Source organism: Osmia lignaria, chromosome 11 (genome assembly GCF_051020975.1).
Source record: "Osmia lignaria lignaria isolate PbOS001 chromosome 11, iyOsmLign1, whole genome shotgun sequence".
Taxonomy (NCBI): Eukaryota; Metazoa; Arthropoda; class Insecta; order Hymenoptera; family Megachilidae; genus Osmia; species Osmia lignaria.
The window spans coordinates 6,780,685-6,801,335 of record NC_135042.1 but is presented as its reverse complement, the minus strand read 5'-3'; the positions used below and the strand labels follow the sequence as shown (position 1 = coordinate 6,801,335).

The window sequence follows — 20,651 nt, the reverse complement described above, 5'->3', positions numbered from 1 at the left end:
CGTATTTGGATTTCCTCATTTTTTATCGATTGAATTGTAAAAATAGCCATCAACGATGTATTTAAAAATGCTGATCCGATTTTGGTATCTCGCGTGGATCGTTGAATAGACTGACGACACGTTTTTCACGCGACATCCACGCAGGGTAACTCGAATCTGTTAATGGTACGCGTGACACTCGTCGTCACGAAGGTGTCGCGAGCTTTTTACTAAGTGTGCACTCATTAGCAAGTTAACTTAACCGTATTACACGATGTGCATCCGCGTGTACATAAACGACGACGAAGTCGAACACGCTCACCGGGTCGGATCAATAACTTCAGGAATGGGCACTTGCCGAGTCGTACAGACACCCTGTGTATGACCCGTTTCTTCCTCTCTCTGTGGGCAAAATGGGAACGGAAGTCTTTGACGTACCTCTGTCTGTCCCCTGAAAGTCTTCTCCGATCGTCTTTCAGAAATTAACTTAACGAACTTGATTTTTCGTTGTTACCTAATATTATTAATAGTATATACGATTTCCAGATTGTGGAGGTTAATATTAATAATATTATATATTTTATAGAGAAATTCAATAAGCATACTGAGGAAAATAATAAGTCCAAATTAAAGATTAAATTTTGATTAAAAAAAAAAAGAAAATTGCATTAAAAATAATGGAAATTATTCTACACTTCTAATAATTAATAAGCATGTCAGGATGACAGAATTTGATTTTAAAAATATTGTAAATTGTATTATCATGAAATTTTTCAAAGTATCCACAGTGTTAATTGAGTTGTTTTCGAAGGATGCAGTTATTTCTGGCCATCAGATACCCCAGACACGTGTTCGTCGACATTGAATTCACACGAAATTCCCGAATGTATTCACATTTCAAGGGTGGTCGTGTGGAAGGGGTGGAAAAGAATAAACGATATTTTTCGTGAACTCGTCTACACGGTATTTAAAAAAAAAACGCATTAGATATTCTGATAGTAAGTCTGAAGGTTACAAAAAGGTTATAGATTATATTATCGAAATATGAGAAATGTTGCGTTAGGGGTTAATTAGATTCCGATCGTATCGTTTATTCAGATTGTGGAAGTTGAAACACGTGCTTTACTTTTCAAGATTTATTCAATTCCAAGTTAAAATAAACATATCATTTATTATAATAAATTTGTATAAAAATTTAATAGCATTAAAATTAGTTTAAATAAAACATTAATAAAATATCATATATTTATTGATATTTAAAAATATTGCATTTGTGAAACACCTAGTGTTATAAGAATCATAATTCATTTAACATTGATTAATGTGATAATTGATCAATTAGGCTGTCAGGTATTTGTTTATTCAAGTATTGTATACTTCTAGCGTGCAAAAGAATTGCATGTATAATAAGGTTTGAAAAGAACTAAACGGTTCGACGTTCGGAGCGAAGAAAGCATTCTAACACTGTAATCAGTCGAATCAAATGTGCGTTACCTCAATTATTAGTCTTTTGCACGAAGCTGACATGGTTTCGTGATAGAAACACGAATGTACTTACCAAGGTTAGCGATTGCTTTTGTTCTACATTGAAATATGATCCCTTTGCGTTCTACTCTTGGGTTCCTTGCGTGCCTTCTATCTTCTTCAACCCTCAAAACTTTTTTTCCTCTTCTTTTTCTGTTCCCTGGTGTACCTTTTGCGTCTTGAACCCTTAATTACTGAACGTCAGGGAAAGTTTCCATACAGACGATATAATTAATAGAATTAGTGTTAGTGAAATTTTTATTATTGAAACTATGGTAAAATAATACCGCGTTTCAAATTATATTTTCCTGAAATCCTATTCTCTATATTTATTTTTCTTTTGTGGAAAAACATTACACGTTGAAATTTACTACGGTAGTAATCGCACCAAAGTACACTATAAGTAACTTCAATCCTATAATCACATTAGCAAGTAGTGTATTTTTTGGCACGTAAAACGAGCGATAATTTGTAATTGAACGTTGCAAGCACCATAAGCAAGTCGAGAAAATAACACCTTTACCTACAAGTTCTTTATGAGAGTTTGTAGGTGCAACTAAAAATCATTATTTTCACCCAATAAAATTTTCAATAGTTTCAACCTGGCAATCAATGTTTTATATTTCAAAGAAGAACCACGTAGCTTACGTAATTATCGTAATCACTAAAGTAGCATTCATTAACCAAGCTTCTTGAAACATCGGACACATTCAAACATGGTGATTCACGCCTCAAGAGTAGCGTCTTTCATTAAGTAAAGTTCATTGAAACACAAGGTAGACTCGTTGGATGTATCAGCACTTACGTAGACTTCTATGATCTCTTTGATGCAACGATCCCCGTTGATACTTAACAGGTTTACGAAGAAATACTTCTTCAAAGCTGACGAGACCTTCGAGTAAACGTAAATAATCTGATTGTCTCTGAACTAGTTCAGAATGGATTCAGAAAAAAATGCAAGAAACGCAGCCGAGTCTGCTTCGTACCGCGGGGAGAATGTGGTAAGCTTGAATTTTATAAAAAAAAAAGAAACATTCCAGGGAACATTTTTGTATTAACTCTATTGATATTTCTGAAAATAATAGAAAATGATTGAGACACCTATGTGTACTTTAATTACTTCAAAAGTTTCATTTTCGTAATTATGTTCACACAAACTGCTGAGCACTTCAAATATTTTTGCTGATGAATTCCGTGGGTAAATGAAAGTCAACAGCGAATCCCTGAAGAGAGGGTAGTGCTGCAGGTCACGCTAGTCTAAAATGCCTCAACGAATGAACATCGATGGCACACTACAATAATGATTCGTGGTTTAATCCCATAACGAGTAGAACGCCGAATGGTGGCAGGTACCGTGAACACGGATCCTCGAGACGTCATCGTATTGTATTATACTGTTCGATGGGCTCAGGGCCAATATCGGCTATCCAAATTACTCCTGTACACTTCAACTTTCCATTCGTATCAATCCCTCGTTCCACAAATAAATGTGATAAACCCTTCTCTCAGAATATAAATGAATAAAAATCTTCAACCTAGATGGTTAACTTTTAGAGCACCTTTTTTTTAAATCAAAGTTAATTATTTAATTCGCGAATTTTCCGTAAGAAAGGTTCTTGTTTCCTAGGTAAAATCAAACCAGCAATTGCCATCAGACTTTCGGACGAGACCGCAAGGTCCAGCTGGATTACCAAGACACCCTATAAATAATGGTCCTATAGGACAACCAAGACCAGGACAGCCGCAACAAATTCAATCGTCTGGACCGGGTCAATTTGGACTGCCTAGACCGTACGGTCCTCAAAATCCATCGGGAGGATCATTTTCTCCAAGGTCACCGCAACCAGGTCTAAGTCAATCGCAACAATCTCAAAGAGGTCCAAATCCAGGGCAACTGGGTTATAATCAGCGACAACAAAATCAAAATCCACCAGCACCGCAAAGAAATCAGAATTTGTCACAAGGTCAATATCAATCACAGCAAGGGCAGAATCTAGTTCAAATAGGACAATATCCTTTGCAACAAAGTCAGAATCTATCACAAGGCCAACATCCTTTACAACAAAGTCAAAGTCGACCACAACAGGGTCAGCATCCATCACCCCAAAGTCAAGGTCCTCCACAATATCTTTCGCAACAACAGAATCGACCACCCCTAGTCCAATATCCTCCCCAACAAAATCAAAATCGTCCACCACAAGGCCAACATCCTCCACAACAAAGTCAAAATCCCCCCCAAAACCAATATCCTTTACAAAGAAGTCAAAATCCAGGACAGTTAAACCAGTATCCTCCACAAAGTCAAAATTTGTCAGCACCGCGAGGTCAACATCCTCCACAAGGTCAAAATCCCCCTCAACAGGGTCAGACTCCCCACATTGTTTTAAATCCACGATTCGTTACATCTCCGTTACAACGTCCAGGGCCGCAACAAGGTCCCAGACCTCCTGGAAATAATCAACAGTTCCAAAGAAACGTCCAACAACCTCGGCAACCAAGACAGGATCAACAAAACATCCCTCAGCAAGTTCCGTCCCGATCCCAAGGGAACATCCCCAAACAATTGCAACGAAATGAATCGTCGTTGAACGTAGTCCAGCAAGGTCCATCCAATAAGGAATCCACAATTCCTCGAATAGTAATCGACAAAATGGCCGATGTTGATAACGCGAAGAAGTTTCAGCAGTTTGAAAATTCAGTCTCGAGAACCGAGCAACGCGAAACCATGGAAGACGACGACGACGATGTGGTCATGGACGAGAAGAAATCGCCTCGTACCAACGGCGAACAGGAATGTAAACTCCCGAAGAAGGAGGATGTCCAGTCGATGAAGAGGCCGGAAACTGCTACCATTAATGGAAAGATGGACGATAAGACTGAAAGAGGTAACGAAAAGAATGGTGATATTACCGTGCCCTCCAAAAGTGGAAACACGGAGGAATCTATTAAAGATTCTAATGTAATAGGAACTGACATCAGATTATCACCAAAACCTGATGAGAAAGATCAACGCAAAGGATCTGCAAATAAGAATGAAATTGAGAAAGTTGATGATAAGCCTGAAGAAACAACGAAGAAATTAGTGGAAGATAAAGTGATCGATAAAGATTTAAATAAAGAGCCCTTCTTTGGTGAACCTGTAAATCAGGGTCAAAATGAGCAGAAATTAAGTGTATCATCACCGACTCCGGATAAGTCGCGAGGAAGTACACCGGATGTGATCCAGCCTCAAAATCAAGAGGAACCTAAGACACAGGATAAATCAAGGGCGAGTACACCTGCAGAGACGAATCAAAATCAGAATCAACTGAAGACACCTTCTAAGTCTGCGGATAAATCAAGAGCGAGTACACCAGGGGATACGAATCAGACTCAGGATCAACAGGAAGCGAAGACACCTAAGTCTGCGGATAAATCAAGAGCGAGTACACCAGGAGATACGAATCAGAATCAGGATCAACAGGAAGCGAAGACACCTAAGTCTGCGGATAAATCAAGAGCGAGTACACCAGGAGATACGAACGAGATGGAAATTGAACAGCAATCAAAGACACCGTCCAAATCCGAGGATAAATCGCGTACGATAGAAAGTAGTCAGATTAAAAATGAAGAGGAATTAAAAGCACAGTCCAAGTCTCCTGCCAGTATTTCAGTGGAAGTGGATCAAGTTAAAGAGGATTCGAAGATATCAAATAAATCTCAGGAAGAAATGCAGGAAACTCGAAAAGAAGAGGAATCGAAGGTTCAAAATGAAGAGAAAAATGAAAAATCGTTGGAAAAGAAGGAGATTAAAGGTGAATCAGAAAGTAAATCGGATGTGGCTCCAGCAGAGGTGAAAAAGGATAGTCAAAATGAGGAAGAAACGAAGACAGTGTCCAAAGAGTCGGATAAACCGACTGAAAGTTTGAGAACTGAAGTTAAAAATACTCAGAATGAGCAGGAATTGGAAAAATCTGAAGAAAAGAAGTCATCAGATACAAAGGAATTGAAAGAGGACTCGAAACCTAGTTCTGCTACTAGTAATAAATCTGTAACTGAAGACTCAAATGCACGAAATGCATCAGAACCTGAAGAAACAAATCAAAAGACTTCTGTTTTATTGGATTCTGAAAATGTGCCAGAATCAGTGTTGTCTCCGCCTAAAACTCCTGAGGGAAGCGTGAAAGGATTCGATCACGGTCAACCAAGATCGTTGTCGGTCAAATCGTCGCCATCTTGTACACCTCAGTCACCTGTGTCGCCTAAATCACCGAAATCAATTAAAGAGGATGAGAAATTGGACGACGACGAGAAGAAGCAGGATACTGACGTTAATGAGAAGAAGGATTCTAAGAGGACGAGTGAATTGAAAAATTTGAAATCACTGGCGCCTAAGATTCAAGGCGTCGCGACGCTTACTAAATTGGGCGAAAAGTCAGAGAAGAAGTCTTCGAGAACAGCAGGTTTTTATTTAACTTTAACGAGAAATTTATATAAGAAGTGTATAGTTTTGTTATAGAAAAAAGAAAGATGAAAAATATGAAATTTTATTTTTGACGGTGTTTTTATAGTAAATTTTGAGATGGATGTATTATACTGTTTTTGTTTCGGCTCGATTCGTTATTGAAATATTAAGATTTTGCTTCGTAAATTCAACGGTGATACTTTTTTGGAATCGTTGAAATTTATGATAAATATTACAGCGTTGTTTTTATTGCTTTGCAGAAATTGAAAATGGTAGTGTATCAAACACGGAGAAAAAATCAACAGCTGGATCGCCTGTGAAATCGCCAAGCAAATCTGTCAAATCTTTGCCACGAACTCCGGAAACTCCGTCATCGACAGGTGGCCAAGAAAAAAAAAGTAAGGAACTATTTTTACAATCGAACAAACATTAATTTTGTAAAATAAGTATACGTTTAGAAATACAATAATTTATTACACAGTACTTTTTTTTAATTAAATGAATATTAAATTGAATTCATTCTAAAGTACAATATGCAGATCACAAACAGCCTTTTTTTATATTATTAAAAAATAATCATTTCATAAACTGATGCAATAGTTTCTGTTGAATCGCACAGAGCTGCCTATGAACAAAGTTCAAGTGGGTTCAGCACCGTCTCCAAATTTGAAAACGGTAAGATCGAAGATCGGCTCACTGGAAAATGCGAGCTACAAGCCAGGGGGTGGAAAGGTGAAAATAGAGAACAGGAAGTTGGACTTCAGCAAGGCACAGCCGAAAATCGCAGCGAAAAATGAGAAGTACACACCCAGTGGTGGCGATAAAAAGGTTAAATAGTAGTAGTGTAATATATATTTTACCTTTATTTTTCTACAAAGCTTTTAAACCCACTTTTGACGAATACAATGTGACGGACAAATAATATGGAACACTTTAGAAAATGTAGGATCGTCTTTGTGCGATGAATGTAGGGCACAATGTTAATGACTAAAAGCTCTCATTAATGTGGATTTTATTTGCTTTTCCTTCGCTGTTATATCTACAGATATTTATACAAAACATGGACTTGTTTTTCTGTACAAAATCGATTGAAAGTATAAAACCGGGCTATTTATAGATTTATAGATTTCAATTCAATTTAATAGTATTTATATATTCTCTTGGAAATTCATCGCAGATCGCTCAAGTGAAACTTCAGTGGAACGCGAAACCGAAGGTTGGGTCGTTGGAGAACGCGACGTACAAACCTGGGGGTGGTGATAAGAAAATAGAGACTGTGAAGCTCGATTTCAAAGATAAGGCAAAACCGAAAGTCGGCTCCAAAGACAACGCTAAACACGTCCCCGGAGGTGGCAGCGTTAAAGTAAGAATCTCATTTTCAATTAATTTAAAAATATTTATCTATATATTTGAATGAGTGCTGAAGATACTTTCTTATTATTTCAACCCAAATATGAATATTCCTTAAAAATATAATTCGTACTTTTTATTCCAATATTAATAAACAATTTTGTATAAAATATTTACCAGGTCGGTTATCTATTATTTTTTGAGATAATGAGAAAGTGTCGTGCTTGAATATTTTTAGATAACTTCTATTAATCTTTTATCTGCGTTTAAACATTTTGTTTTATAGTTTCAGAATTTAACTGATAGTATTTTATTATTATTTACGAGTTCACTTGCGTGCGGTTTACAGTTATTTTAATAATAATTTATACAATATTCTACAATATTACCACTTGTCATGGTCCCTACATTTTCATTCTTATCATTTCTGTAACTAATTATTCAAACGTTGAAACAAGTATACTTATAAACCCCAATTTCCATATCTGAGCGTTCATCAGTTTTTGTTAAATAAATTGTTACGTTTTCGTTTAATTTCACTGACATTTATAGTGCTCATTTAATGTGGCGATGAATCATTTATTATTAAACACCTGCTTTGTTCATGACAGTAACCTAGTGCTCATTTCGTTCGTACACCACGGGAATAGAACTTTGATAAATTAGAGAACATTTATATTTTGTTATTGATTGCATCGTTGCATGTAGAATGTCAACGTAGATTCGCATTTACGTCTCATATGTTATTTAGTTCAAAGATTAGTGTTTCATTTTAGCATCGAGAGAAATTTAATTATTAAATAATTCTATATGCTATTGAACATTTTTTTAATGAAAAATATTTATTTCTTTGAAGATATAATAGATATTTAATTTTTCTTTTGGAACATGTATCCTGTAGATGATGGAAAAGTTTCTGAATCTCTTCAGATGTACAAAACACACATTCCTCTTTTGTACGCATGTATTGTCACTTATCATTATTAATAAGTCATTGTTGTTTGTTGATATTCAGTCATCGGCAACGCCACCTAAGACGCCGCAGGAAACGAACAACGACGTAAGTATGTCAAGAAATTTCATGAAACATTCATTTCACACATTGTTGACCGATTACTTTCAACATTATACAAATGTTATTTAAGCAATCGTTTAAAATGAAAACAATTCCAATTACAGTAACAAAATATAAAATATTTGTTTCATAATCGGTCAACAATTGTTTAAATGTTAATTATCCTTCCATATATATTTGTATCTTCATTACTACGTTAAGAGATTCATTTTGGTCATTACAACACATACTCAGAACATTATTTAAATCAATGAATTGCAAATCGTTAATGGAGTGATTAATCAATTTGACTAAAAACTAACTTCGTGACCGTTTAAACTAATACTCCGTTGCTTTTGTGGCAAAGCAAAGTAAGTTCATGAAAATTTGTCCGTTCTTCGTTCAGAGTAAGTTCGTCGAGTAAGTAGATTTAATCTCGGAAAGATTAAAGCATGTTCTGCATGTTTCAAATTTAGTATAAATGTTCGTATCACGAATGGGTGATCTTTTTATGTGGCAAAATCGAACCTAGATTAGAAAACACACGAAATCTATTCGAAATAGAATTTCAACTTCTAAAAGAAAATTTGTCAATTGATAAGAGAATTTTTCATTCATAAATTGTTTCATATTCATACAATATTATTTTTTTAAAATCATTTGAAATTATGGATTCTAGTAGCTGTACCTTTGGAAAGAAGAAAATCGTAAGAAGTAATGAACGTTATTACTCTTTTCAGATTCAGACGCAGAAAATTGATATCAAAGCTGAGAGTAAAATTGGATCCATGGATAACGTGAAGCATAAGCCTGGGGGTGGTGATAAAAAGATCTTCAACGACCGAGATTATCTTCGACAAACTGGATCAAACGTAGAAAGTCTCAGTGGCAGTGGATCACAGGTATGTCTTGTTCAAAAGAATCTCGAGAATTAGTTACTTCGTTTCTAAAAAAAAAAAAAGAATAAAAATTATTGTACCTTTGAATATAAAATTCAACCCCTGTGCACAATTCAAGTTTTCATTACATTCTTTTTACATGTGTTACAAAAAATATAATTAACTATTTTTTGATAAATTGTGGTAAATTGTGTTATTCGATTAACAATACTTGAAAATTACGACCTTTTTCTCGAGATTCCTCGTTGTACCACTTATTTATGCACTGTTTACCACCGAAAGCGCTTGAAAACACGCGTCGCATGCTTCTCAGCAATGTTTTGTGCGATAGTTACGGTTCAAGAGGAAAATAGTAGATTTAATGAATACTTAAAACAAAATCATTTTTTATATACGTTTAAGGGAAAAGTGAATCTATTCGACACGAGACAATATACATTCATAAATATAAATGAAATTTTTCCATTTAGATTAATAAATGTAACAGTCTCTTAACCCTTTGAGGCATATTTTTAATTGCTTTTATACTTTCTAGCACGATCAATTTTTGTTGCATTTTTGCTATTTAATGAAATAACGAGTCAGTCATAAATTATCACCTACACCCTATGTGCTTTCGACTGACCCCAGTGACGAATCGATGATGGATAGTGTATTTCCGTTCCGTTCTGCACGAACAGCAGAAAAGCTAGATGCTTCAAAGGGTTAACGTGACCCAGACTAGCATGACCTTCCTAGGTTGTAACGCAGTGGTTAATGGGCCACCTTAATCCTGTGTATTGTGCCCGCAGAGCCCTGTGCCCCCTGGCACGGTCGCCTCCGGTAAGAATGGCCTGCCTACTTCGGACGAGAACCTCAACCAGGAATGCTAGATCACGAATGAAAAAAAAAAAGAAAAAAAAACAAACTCGACCGCTAGACCCGATTTTTTCCTTATCACTTGCGTCTGATTAATCGCCTCGTACATTTCTAACCCCGATTATTGAATCGGAGGGCTTTTGAATCGAACGTACGAGGGACGAGTTGGACACAGGTTTAATAATAAATTCAACAATCGTGGCCAGATCGATCGGTTAGCTTTATCCCATTGTTGCTTCGTATCAGCAATAACCAGAAGATTCCGTAATATACGTGCCATACGAAGGAACTTGATCGAGGAAACGAGGGGACACCTTTTTTTCTCATACATTTACGTCTTTCCGATCGATTATATCCACGGCAAATGATTCTTTTTTTCACGCATTTATCTGCAGAACACTCGTCACGACGTCGATTGTTTTCGAATGTATCATGAAAGTTGATAGAGGATAGGGTGAAGAACGGAGGGTCGTCGGGACGGTTGTTAACACGTTGAGTGCCGCGATGGTACATCTTTAATTAGGTGGATAAAATGGTGTTCTTCGGTTCGACTTCGGTGCAATATAGGCTTCTTTTGGTTAGCATTGTCAGCACTGATGGCATCATAAGATGGCAAGCGCGACGTCGGGGTGTCGTCATAAGATGGCACGCTCAATATGGCGAAGTCATGATCAAAGTATTGATCAGTTTAAGATCCTGAGTTTTTAGGGTTTTGAATGCTTTAATTTACGATTTTATTATATTACAGCTGCGAAGAATTTGTCGTTAGGTCCTGAGAAGTATTTTTTCCATCATTTGCCTTATAACTTTGGGGATTTTGGGGAAATTCTAGGGTGATCCTAGAGGAAACCAGGGAGAGACTAATTTAAATCCTCCTAAAAACCATATATGATAGAATATTTTTTCCCTTAAAGAAGGGAAATCTAAATTGCACGCGTTCAATCTGAATTTTGACTAATCAAATATTAAAGTCTAATTTTTCACCATCCATCCATTTGAAAACATTCAATTTCGTGCGGCATTCAACGTGTTGCGCAAAATAATTTTGTTGGCACGAAAGGGGACAGTTCGCGATACCTTTTCAGATCGAAAAAATAACCGTCGAAGAATTTTCGTACAATTCCAAACGAACACTAATCATCTTCATTACACATAGCGCAAACTCGCTCACGGTTAGCGTGAAATTTTTATAAGAATGACATTTTGTCGCGAACTCAAACGTTAGAATGTAAGAAGAAAGGAAAAGAAGACTTCCTTTGCTAAAATGTTATGCAAAACGCTAAGCAATTGTTTGCTATATACTGTAGAATCGCATTAAGATGCATTTAAGACTGGAGATACTTCCGGTGTGATTTTTCTGGTCTGAAAGGTAGACGCGATAACGTGATACGCTTAAGTCAAAAACAAGCGAATTCTCATTTTTCGTGATCGTTTTTTAGAATACGATCCCAACAGGACAAATAGAAATAATACGTACGAATAACATAATAGAGGACTCATTGTTCAAATCGATTAGCATTGCGATTTATCGTGGCCGAGAGTAGGTGTATTTTTGTTAAACCTACGAGATGTAACGTGATTTTTAGGCTGTCTTGGAAATGGCTGATTATTGTACTAACAGGAAGCTTTGAATGTGTTGTAGCAGTAAAAATAAAAAATAAAATAAAAGAGTAACATTTTGGATTATTAATATTAACACGTTGATTGTCATATTTGAATGACATTTGATTGATCATCACTTTTAATATTAAAAATTCTTTTATTTATTTAATTAGAAATATTAAAATATTGTGGGGATGCAGGGTGGCTGTTAACGTGTTAATTACAAATACTGCAAACAACGCTTATAAAAATCAGTGGTTAGTTATCAACATATTTCTTTGATATTCAATGAAAAATAAGAAACTATTAGAATTATTGTAATTATATATACATTGTAACAATAGAAGTTCGTAAACATTTAGAGGTTTATCTGAACTCGCCTACTCCCGAATTAAAAATCACCCATTTCATATTTAGAATAGTGAGATGAAAATTAAACAAACATGCTAACGCGTATGATTTTCAATCTTACTATTCTAAACTCACTTTGATGTTTATTATAATAACAAACATATGAAGGATGTTGCATAAACACATTGAGTAATTGAAAATAACGACAGTTACATTTTATCGTTAAATGATAAATGAAGAAAGAACTGAAAATTTGAGAATAAAACAATTTGTTCATTAAAATTTTTGTTGAAAATGTATGTAGAGCATACATTTATATTACGTTGGTTAAAATACACGTTGATTAAAAACTATTATCGATGGAAGAGAAACGTGGATATTAAAATGACATTCCAGTGATGGATGTTACTTATTTTTAAATTGCAAATAAATCGGAAAACTAAATTAACATACGTAATTATCATATGAAACTCGTAACGTAACTTATCTCATGAAATGAATTTTCTTCTACATAGATCAGTAGAAAAATTCAATTTGACGATGCAGAAGAACCGGAAGCTGTAATAGAGAATTATGACGCGTGATCATATTCAAGTGATTATCTTTTTTCGAGTGAAAAAAGAAAATTCACGCGATACATTTCATATTGTATTTAGACCCGATGTAGACACTATGTCAACGAACATGGTATCCCATATTTCGTGATACTTTGGAATTTCTTCAACATCTAAGGCTTAGATTCTAAACTATCATCAGCCATAATAAATAGTTATCAGTCCGTGCAAACGTCAGCAAATGTAGCACGATCAATTCATAATCGTTACTTGTAGATACGTAAAACTATACCTGTTTGTTGCATACACGAGAAATAAATAGTTAGGTCTTATCGCTGATACAGTCAGTTGAAAAATGAGAATTAACTATGGAAGAATGGTGAATAAAGGGATGGAAATCAGTGACATCGTGCGAAACTCACTTTCTCACAATGTCATGTCACTTTTGATGAATTCATGCAAATCTACGCTAAGAAAGTATGTAATACATATTACTTCTAGTTTACTGCTTCCATACTGGTGGATTATAATTAACCATCCGACATTCGGCGACGATTAATTAAGTATGTAATATTTGAAATCGTTGTAAAACTTCGTACGAATGCAATTGTATAACGAATATTCGGCATACCTGTCAGAATTAACAAAAGAGCTATTATAATAATATTTTTGTTTTTAAATTAATACTACGGGCATTTTTTATTGAACCCAGTTGCATCCATTTCTGTTTCAACTGACAGATCATTTTTTCAAATAAGAGGTTTGATATATTCGTTACACAAAATGATAGAATATTATAGTTACAGTACATTCTTTAAATATATAGTTTAAATAAATGTGTTAACACATTGTGTATGGATTACAAAATATTTTGGTTAAATTGGTGGTAGCTTTTAATAATAAAAATTCTGAAATAAGTAACATTTGAAAATTAAAATCTAAAATGAAACAAATCCTAATTCTAAAAAATTAAAAAAAATAATGTAAATGGCAACTTTAACTTTATATATTTTAAAAGGAAATTAAAAAAAAAACACCATACACAATGTGGTAATATAAAAAGAGAACGAATATTATAAGATCTATAATATAAAATGCATTCTTAAATTAACATTATCACAACCATAAAACATTATTTATTAAAGATACTTCAGTCTTTTACAAGATACAACAAAAATCGTCGTATAGGTTTTATAGAGCTGCGAAATCTTTGTATAAATATTTCACAAATGTTTTCTTTAAAATATGCTATTTCAAATAACGTCACTTTAATGCACAATTTTATTATGGCCTTTTTTTTATTTCAATAAACAACGAGTAGTAACATTTGGCACATAATAAGCGTTAATTTGAAAGCACATATTTAATGGTAGATTTAGCTCCAACAGCTAATGCTAAATTTTTCAACGAAAAACAGATCCCACTTTAACTTTTCTCTCCTAAAGTATTAGATACGTTTAGTAAATTATCTTCAGTTGCGTGGATTAATAAGCACAGCGTGTACCTCACCTTCACAAATTACACTCGGTGGACACAGAAGCATCGCTAATCACCGCCTCTGTAAATCAAGGTCAGTCTTCGCACTATTTATAATTTATAGTATTAAAAAGTAACAATTAACCGATTAAATTCAATTGCAAAAGATAATATAATCGTCTATTTAAAAAAAAATTGAGTTATTATAACTCATAAGAGTATGGTATAAGATATTCTTAAATATGGAGGAGCAATGATTTACTTATACTACTTGCAAGACCTGTATCATATATGATATGAAGAATATCTTAATGAGTGTGTAATTAATTTGCATTTCACTGATCTAAGCCAGCAAATGCTTCTCCATGTTTCCTATACTAACATTAATTTGTATTTTACAGGTTCAAGATGACGAAGAAATCAATCCTTCAACTGAACAAACGAAAGATGAATCGCCACAACCGCCACCAAGTACTCCGACAAAGGCCCAAAACCTAACATCATCCTCCTCCATAGTGACCCCTAGAGCAATTAGAAGTGGCTTGGCCAAATCTCCAGATTCTGCAGGGTCTAGAAAGAATCTAACATCTCCTGAAACAATGGAGGTGGAAAGAGGAAGCAAGAAAAGTCCCACTGTGGAGGATAGAAATATAAAAGACAAAACAGTAAAATCACCTAGTACTCCAAGATCTAATAGTCCCCGAGTGAAAAGTCCAGAAGATAAAATGGTAAAATCTCCTGTACCTCCACAATCTCCAAACAATCCTCAATCAAAGAGCCCAGAGGATAAAATGACAAAATCACCTGTACCTCCACAATCTCCAAACAATCCTCAATCAAAGAGTCCAGAGGATAAAATGACAAAGTCACCTGTACCTCCACAATCTCCAACTGATTTTCAGTCAAAAAGTCCTGAAGACAAAATGGTAAAATCAGCTGGAACTGTGAGATCTCCTAACAGTCCTCGAGTAAAAAGTCCAGAAGACAAAGTGACAAAATCACCTAGTCCTCGATTAAAAACTCCAGAGGATAAAATACCAAAATCACCTGTACCTCCACAGTCTCCAAATAATTCTCAATCAAAGAGTCCCGAGGATAAAACGGTAAAATCACCTGCTACCCTTCGTTCTCCTAATAGTCCTCGATTAAAAAGTCCAGACGATAAAACACCAAAATCACCTGCTTCTTCTAATAGTTCTCGATTGAGCAGTCCTGAGAAAGTTTCTCCTCGTCCCTCCGGCAAAGCATCCCCAAAAGAATTACGACTTCCAAAACTAGCACCTTCACCCACGCCACAGGAAGTTACCTCGACTAACGAGACGCGTTCTAAACTCAGTTTGCCGAAACTGAGCGTCGCACATTAATTTTTTTTTTTTAATTAATTACTTAGAGGCAGCACGGAGTAGCACCTGATACACCACAGCGGACTCTGGGTCTATTTGGATACCAGAAAACTTTTATTTTGTTTATTTTGTAAATTTCGTTTCAGGAGCGGATTCAGCGATTGGTGCCAAGGGAAGTACGATATTCCAAAAGATTGTTGTCTACTTTCTGTCGTTTTAAATCTATAGCATGGCCCAGATTCATGGGCCATCCTGTATACCGTATTTTGATACTAATTACATTGTTGCTTCTGTAAGCAATATTTTCTTTATTAACCTGGAGTCTGCTGAGTGGAAGTTAAATAAGTCTATCAGGTCTTCACGAATTTACTTATCAATAAATTAGAAATTTCAAATTCTGAATCAGTTCCTTTTTCCACATAGAATGAATTTAAGGAAATGATTGGTACGAGTGTAAGGATAAGTTAATATAAGTATGCACTTTCTAGTTAATAATTTTATATTGTATTGACGAGTGTAGAGCTGCTTTACGTAATTGTAAATGACTGTAAGAATAATCAAAACGCCATGAAGAAAGTAATGGCTTGAAGCACTTGCAAGCCAATTTCTTTCTAACGAAGTTCATTCGGTCGCAACCTCGCATCTTTTATCTCAAAGATGATATTATGAAAGAGGTTGAGAAGTTTGGGATATTAATAATTTATTCAGTATATACATAATTTCAAGTACACGATGTTTCGTAAATTGTAAATTATCGATAAAAATATGAAACGAAGTATACGACAAAGTAAGCCTCATTATCAAATTTTAATGAAATATATCGAATAAAATTAATTATGAAAATTTTGTATTAACAAATGATTTTCGTTTAAAATCTTTGCAATTTATGAAATATCCTGTGAACAATTTGTTCTTTTTAATTATATTTGTACACGTATACCAAATATATTACTATGTATGAAACGAGTTTAACAATATGTAAATAGTACATCATAATAATATTTACTGCACATAACATCACAAAATACAGTTTTGTTGATTTTAATGCAAAATATTGAAAAATATTGTTTTCTAACTGGAACCTTTACGATTACTTATTTATAAATCCATTCGAATTGAAATTAAAATCATACATTATTCGTAAGAATTACGAATGTATATTCGAGATATGGAATATAGAAATTTCTAAGGTAATAACAATGCATAGATAGTTCTTGATGTACATAGCAAAATAGACCTTTATTGCATATACATTTTCGATGTGTTAAAATTGGAAGTACGTTTTAATAAGAGATTCCAAATATATTTGACTTTAATAATTATATTATTGGCAGTTTTGTGCTGTTGTGAAATGAGAACTATGAAACAAGGTAAATTAAGGGACAGTATAGTACGTGTCACGAATTATGTTCATCCGAAATATTTCTGTTGTTCTACATAAATAAACGAATTAATTATTTTATTACAGTAAAATTTAATACTGTGATGTATTTTGGGGAGAAGCAGTAATATTATTTACATTCATAATTAAATAGTCATATGATACATTTTTTTGAAATCAAAATATTAATATTTTGAATTTTTTTATTATTATTAAGGATACCAGAAATATTTCAAATTACATATCTTATGACCCATCCTGTTTAGCTATATCAGTTTTTCTTTGGCAATGGTGGTGGAACTAATGTAACTCCATTAAAGTAAGAATGACTTAATGCTTTCTTTGCTGTTATCCTTTGACTGGGATCATAAGTCAAGAGTTTCTGTTAAAACAAGAAGTAATTAAAACTGCTATAAGTAAAGAGTAATTCATTGTTAATTATGAAGTATCACTCTTACCAAAAGTAAGTCTTTGGCATCAGAATCAAAGGAAGGTACAACTTCATCTAAACACCGAGGTTCCCATCTCGGAAACATTGATGTGTAATCGCGTAGCTGTGACACTCCTGGCCAAATGCTCTCGTCAGGTGTACCTAATGTACGAAATATCCTAAACAGTTGATCTATTTCTGAATCACCCGGGAACAGAGCTCTTCTGGTTGCCTATGAGAATAATATTACTATTTTGAAAAATTAAAATTATTATTAATTGGATCACGTTCTAGAATTATTTATCACTGGTATAACAATAGTATATGATGAATATTGAAATTAACGTACCATTTCTGCAAATATACAACCAAGACTCCAAACATCCACGGCATTAGAATAAAATTTCGTTCCTAAAAGTATTTCTGGTGCTCTATACCATAATGTTACTATTTCATGTGTGTATGTACGAACAGGAACACCAAAAGTTCTGGCTAAACCAAAATCTGCCAATTTTATATGACCCTCCCGATCTATTAACAGATTCTGTGGCTTTAGATCTCGGTGCAAAATGCACCGAAGATGGCAGAACGATATTGCTTTCAATAATTGATATAGATAGCTCTGTAAACATAATAGACTTGTCTTTGAACAATGCATATACCTAATTTGAATCTTGACTTTTGAGAGCAATACCTTTACAAGAGCCTGATCTAATCCTCCTTTAACAAAATCTAATAATTTTTTCAAATCTTGTTGCAAGAATTCAAAGACAAGGTAGAGATGATTATCACCATCTACTACATCAAATAATTGAACAATATTTGGATGTGTAAGTTCCCTTAATAATGATATTTCTCGAATAGCAGTGGATGGAACACCTTCACTTTCCCTAATACAAATCAATATTTCTTTATTACTCACATGAATTAACAACCAAATACAAAATATGAGTACTAAATATCATATATTCTGCCATATATTCATTTACATATAAAACCATTGAAAAGGACAATATTTAATCTCCATTAAGCCACATGAACCATACATTTTGTAAACTTGAATCAAATAAAACAAATAAGCTTGAAAAACAAACACATAGGGAAAATCCTGTTTGTATACTTGTTAAATTAATTAAAAGATTTTAAATCAAAAACCAGGCGAGCATAACACAATGGGACAAGCTGAATAATGTGGTGCTACGAAAATTTAGTATAACGTGGCCCCTGCAGATTCAGCTGACCCCAATGTGTAAGTTAGCAGATGTGTTAGCAATGCATAATAAGCACAAGCTCAATAAATTTGAATTATCTTGATAAGTTATGTACATGGTTAAAGACAAGAACAATTACATAGAAATGATCCAATAACCCTAGAAACATGCAAATTATTTATATAATAAATAGAATATTAGTTTCCAAAAGGATAACATATTAAATACCTAATAAATACATAAATTTAATAACAATATTTAAAATGTCTTATGTAGTGTGTTACTGTGTGGAATAAGTATTTCTGAAAGTATATAAAACATTCAATATTTATAACACTAAACAGGTGAAAACAGCATAATTTATCTGTTAATAAATGAAGAATTCTATATAATTTAATGTGAATAAAAACCAATTATAGCCATTAAACATTAGAACATTTGTACAAATATCATTCAATATACAATTACATTTAATTTTAAGATTAATGAAACAGCTATATATATTCTTATATACAGAGTGGAAAATGTCTATTAGACAAGTGTTTTTGCTATTTTAATTACAATATATAAACAACAAAGTAATAATAAAGCTATTTGGTAGAAATATTGAAAACATAGATCCTACATGTGTAATACATTGTGTGATACATTTAAGCATTTTCGCTCCAATTCTAATAACTTTAAATTATTGTTATACGTAATGTATGCCCATTTTTTGCGGTTAATATAGAGGGTACTTATAAACGACACATCACCTAGAATGAGCATTCAAAAGTAACAAATTTTTATATATAAATATTACAAAACGACGTACGTCTCAAGACGAATTTTTTTAAGTGCCACCAGTTTTCCGGTTAACTTATCTTTCGCTTTATAAACCACCCCATAGGTTCCTTCCCCAATTTTTTCTATCTTGACGAAGTTGTCCATAACCTCAACGTCACGTTCGACGTTGTCGTTTTTGTTTTGACACTCCGTTGTAGCTGTCAATCTTTTATCACCGTCTCGAAATTTTCTGTTATTCAATGCCGACGACGCGCCGACAAACAATGCCGACGATTAATAGATAACTGGAACACGCGTTTGCTCAATTTTCTTTGTTTATCAACACCAAAAAACCGCTTGACATGCGCATTTCGTAGCAGCCATTTTTATTAAAAGGGTTTAGACTAATCGATTCGAGAAATCAATGAAACTGAACGACTGATGGTTTTATTAAATCATCAGCGACGTAACAGGTGAACGAACTCGATAACATTCAGTTCGTTGCTCTTTAACTACACCACTCCACGATTCGTTAAACTACCACTTATTAAAAAGGTATGTAATTATTAAGTAACATACGATTACGTACTAACATTTTATTTCGTTCGCCAAAAAGGATAAAAAGTTACATATTATTACATCCTACTTAGGAAGATTAAAAACTTAAGGTGATGCAAGCGATGAAAACTCAAAGACAGTCCCTAGAAAAACCCCTAGAAACGAGTTCTGAAATTACGTCGTCTTTATTGAACAGATTGTAAAGAAATTTGAGGGACGTGTTTAGGAGGCTCTAAAGAATGTTAGTCTGGTCCTTATATTACCTACTAAATAGTCAAAAAGTTATAAAATATTGAAATTGATGTCTGTCGACGGTCAGGAAAATAGCGAATCGTATGTCCAAATAGGTACCAGATTAACATTCTTTGGGTCGAATAGAGCAAAACGAGCACCCAGGGGACGATTTACAAGCCTCCAGGTAGAAGAAATTTGAGAACTACGATTTCGTTCATTTTTTACTCGCGAAATATGTCAAAAAGGTAAACCAGACCACAAATTTAGTTCCTCGTTTTTTCTATAGGGCGCAGTTCATTCGTTTTCTGCGCTCGACTGCGAGATCATTCGCAGTTTGGATATGTGAAGCGGCCTCGACGCTTGCATCGCCTTGAATAGTATTAAAATATTATATTAAATTGTGTATTAGGTATTAAAAATACAAAAAACAGAAGACAAAGTTGAAGAGAAGACCGGAGTCATGATTTTTGACATCATTTCCACATTGTCTTCAGAAATGCGTAAGCTGAAAATTTATACTCTATTTTGCCGATATAGGTACGAATTAAAATAACATATTTCTCATTTATTCTGCTTTTATGGTGATAATTTATTAAATACCATTAATATCTTATGTATTTTTCTATCTTTTTTCTTAT

At 34.0% G+C, this 20,651-nt stretch overlaps 3 protein-coding genes across 6 annotated transcripts in view; 2 read left to right on the top strand and 1 right to left on the bottom strand.

Moving 5' to 3' along the window:
- The window catches only part of LOC117603846 (microtubule-associated protein tau), a 29,554-nt gene extending 16,255 nt beyond the window's left edge, over positions 1-13,299 (top strand). Inside the window, exons 1-8 of one of the 3 annotated variants that reach the window (XM_034323366.2) lie at positions 2,380-2,504; positions 3,131-5,945; positions 6,208-6,345; positions 6,567-6,775; positions 7,125-7,310; positions 8,313-8,357; positions 9,092-9,253; positions 10,042-13,299. In XM_034323366.2, the coding sequence (XP_034179257.2) occupies positions 2,442-2,504; positions 3,131-5,945; positions 6,208-6,345; positions 6,567-6,775; positions 7,125-7,310; positions 8,313-8,357; positions 9,092-9,253; positions 10,042-10,122 (3,699 nt within the window). In that variant the 5' untranslated portion in view covers positions 2,380-2,441 and the 3' untranslated portion in view covers positions 10,123-13,299. Of the gene's footprint in view, positions 1-2,369; positions 2,505-3,130; positions 5,946-6,207; positions 6,346-6,566; positions 6,776-7,124; positions 7,311-8,312; positions 8,358-9,091; positions 9,254-10,041 lie in introns of those variants that run through there. The other 2 variants (XM_034323367.2, XM_076690865.1) reach the window with 2 other exon arrangements.
- Positions 13,300-13,441: 142 nt separating this feature from the next.
- Positions 13,442-16,249, top strand: LOC143305811 (uncharacterized). Its single transcript, XM_076690874.1, has one exon. The coding sequence runs from the start codon at positions 14,457-14,459 to the stop codon at positions 15,453-15,455; it is 999 nt and encodes a 332-aa protein (XP_076546989.1). The 5' UTR covers positions 13,442-14,456; the 3' UTR covers positions 15,456-16,249.
- Positions 16,250-16,637: 388 nt separating this feature from the next.
- On the bottom strand, positions 16,638-19,951 carry LOC117603854 (cyclin-dependent kinase 2). 2 transcript variants are annotated; one of them, XM_034323386.2, is made up of 5 exons: positions 19,815-19,951; positions 17,940-18,135; positions 17,595-17,867; positions 17,274-17,477; positions 16,638-17,197 (listed from the first exon to the last, which is right to left on the bottom strand). In XM_034323386.2, coding segments are annotated over exons 1-5 (786 nt in total). In that variant the 5' UTR covers positions 19,817-19,951; the 3' UTR covers positions 16,638-17,086. The 2 variants fall into 2 exon arrangements, with proteins under 2 accessions (XP_034179277.1, XP_034179276.1); XM_034323385.2 differs by lacking the exon at positions 19,815-19,951 and adding an exon at positions 19,271-19,783 and having other exon boundaries at positions 16,644-17,197.
- Between the last annotated feature and the right edge of the window lie 700 nt (positions 19,952-20,651).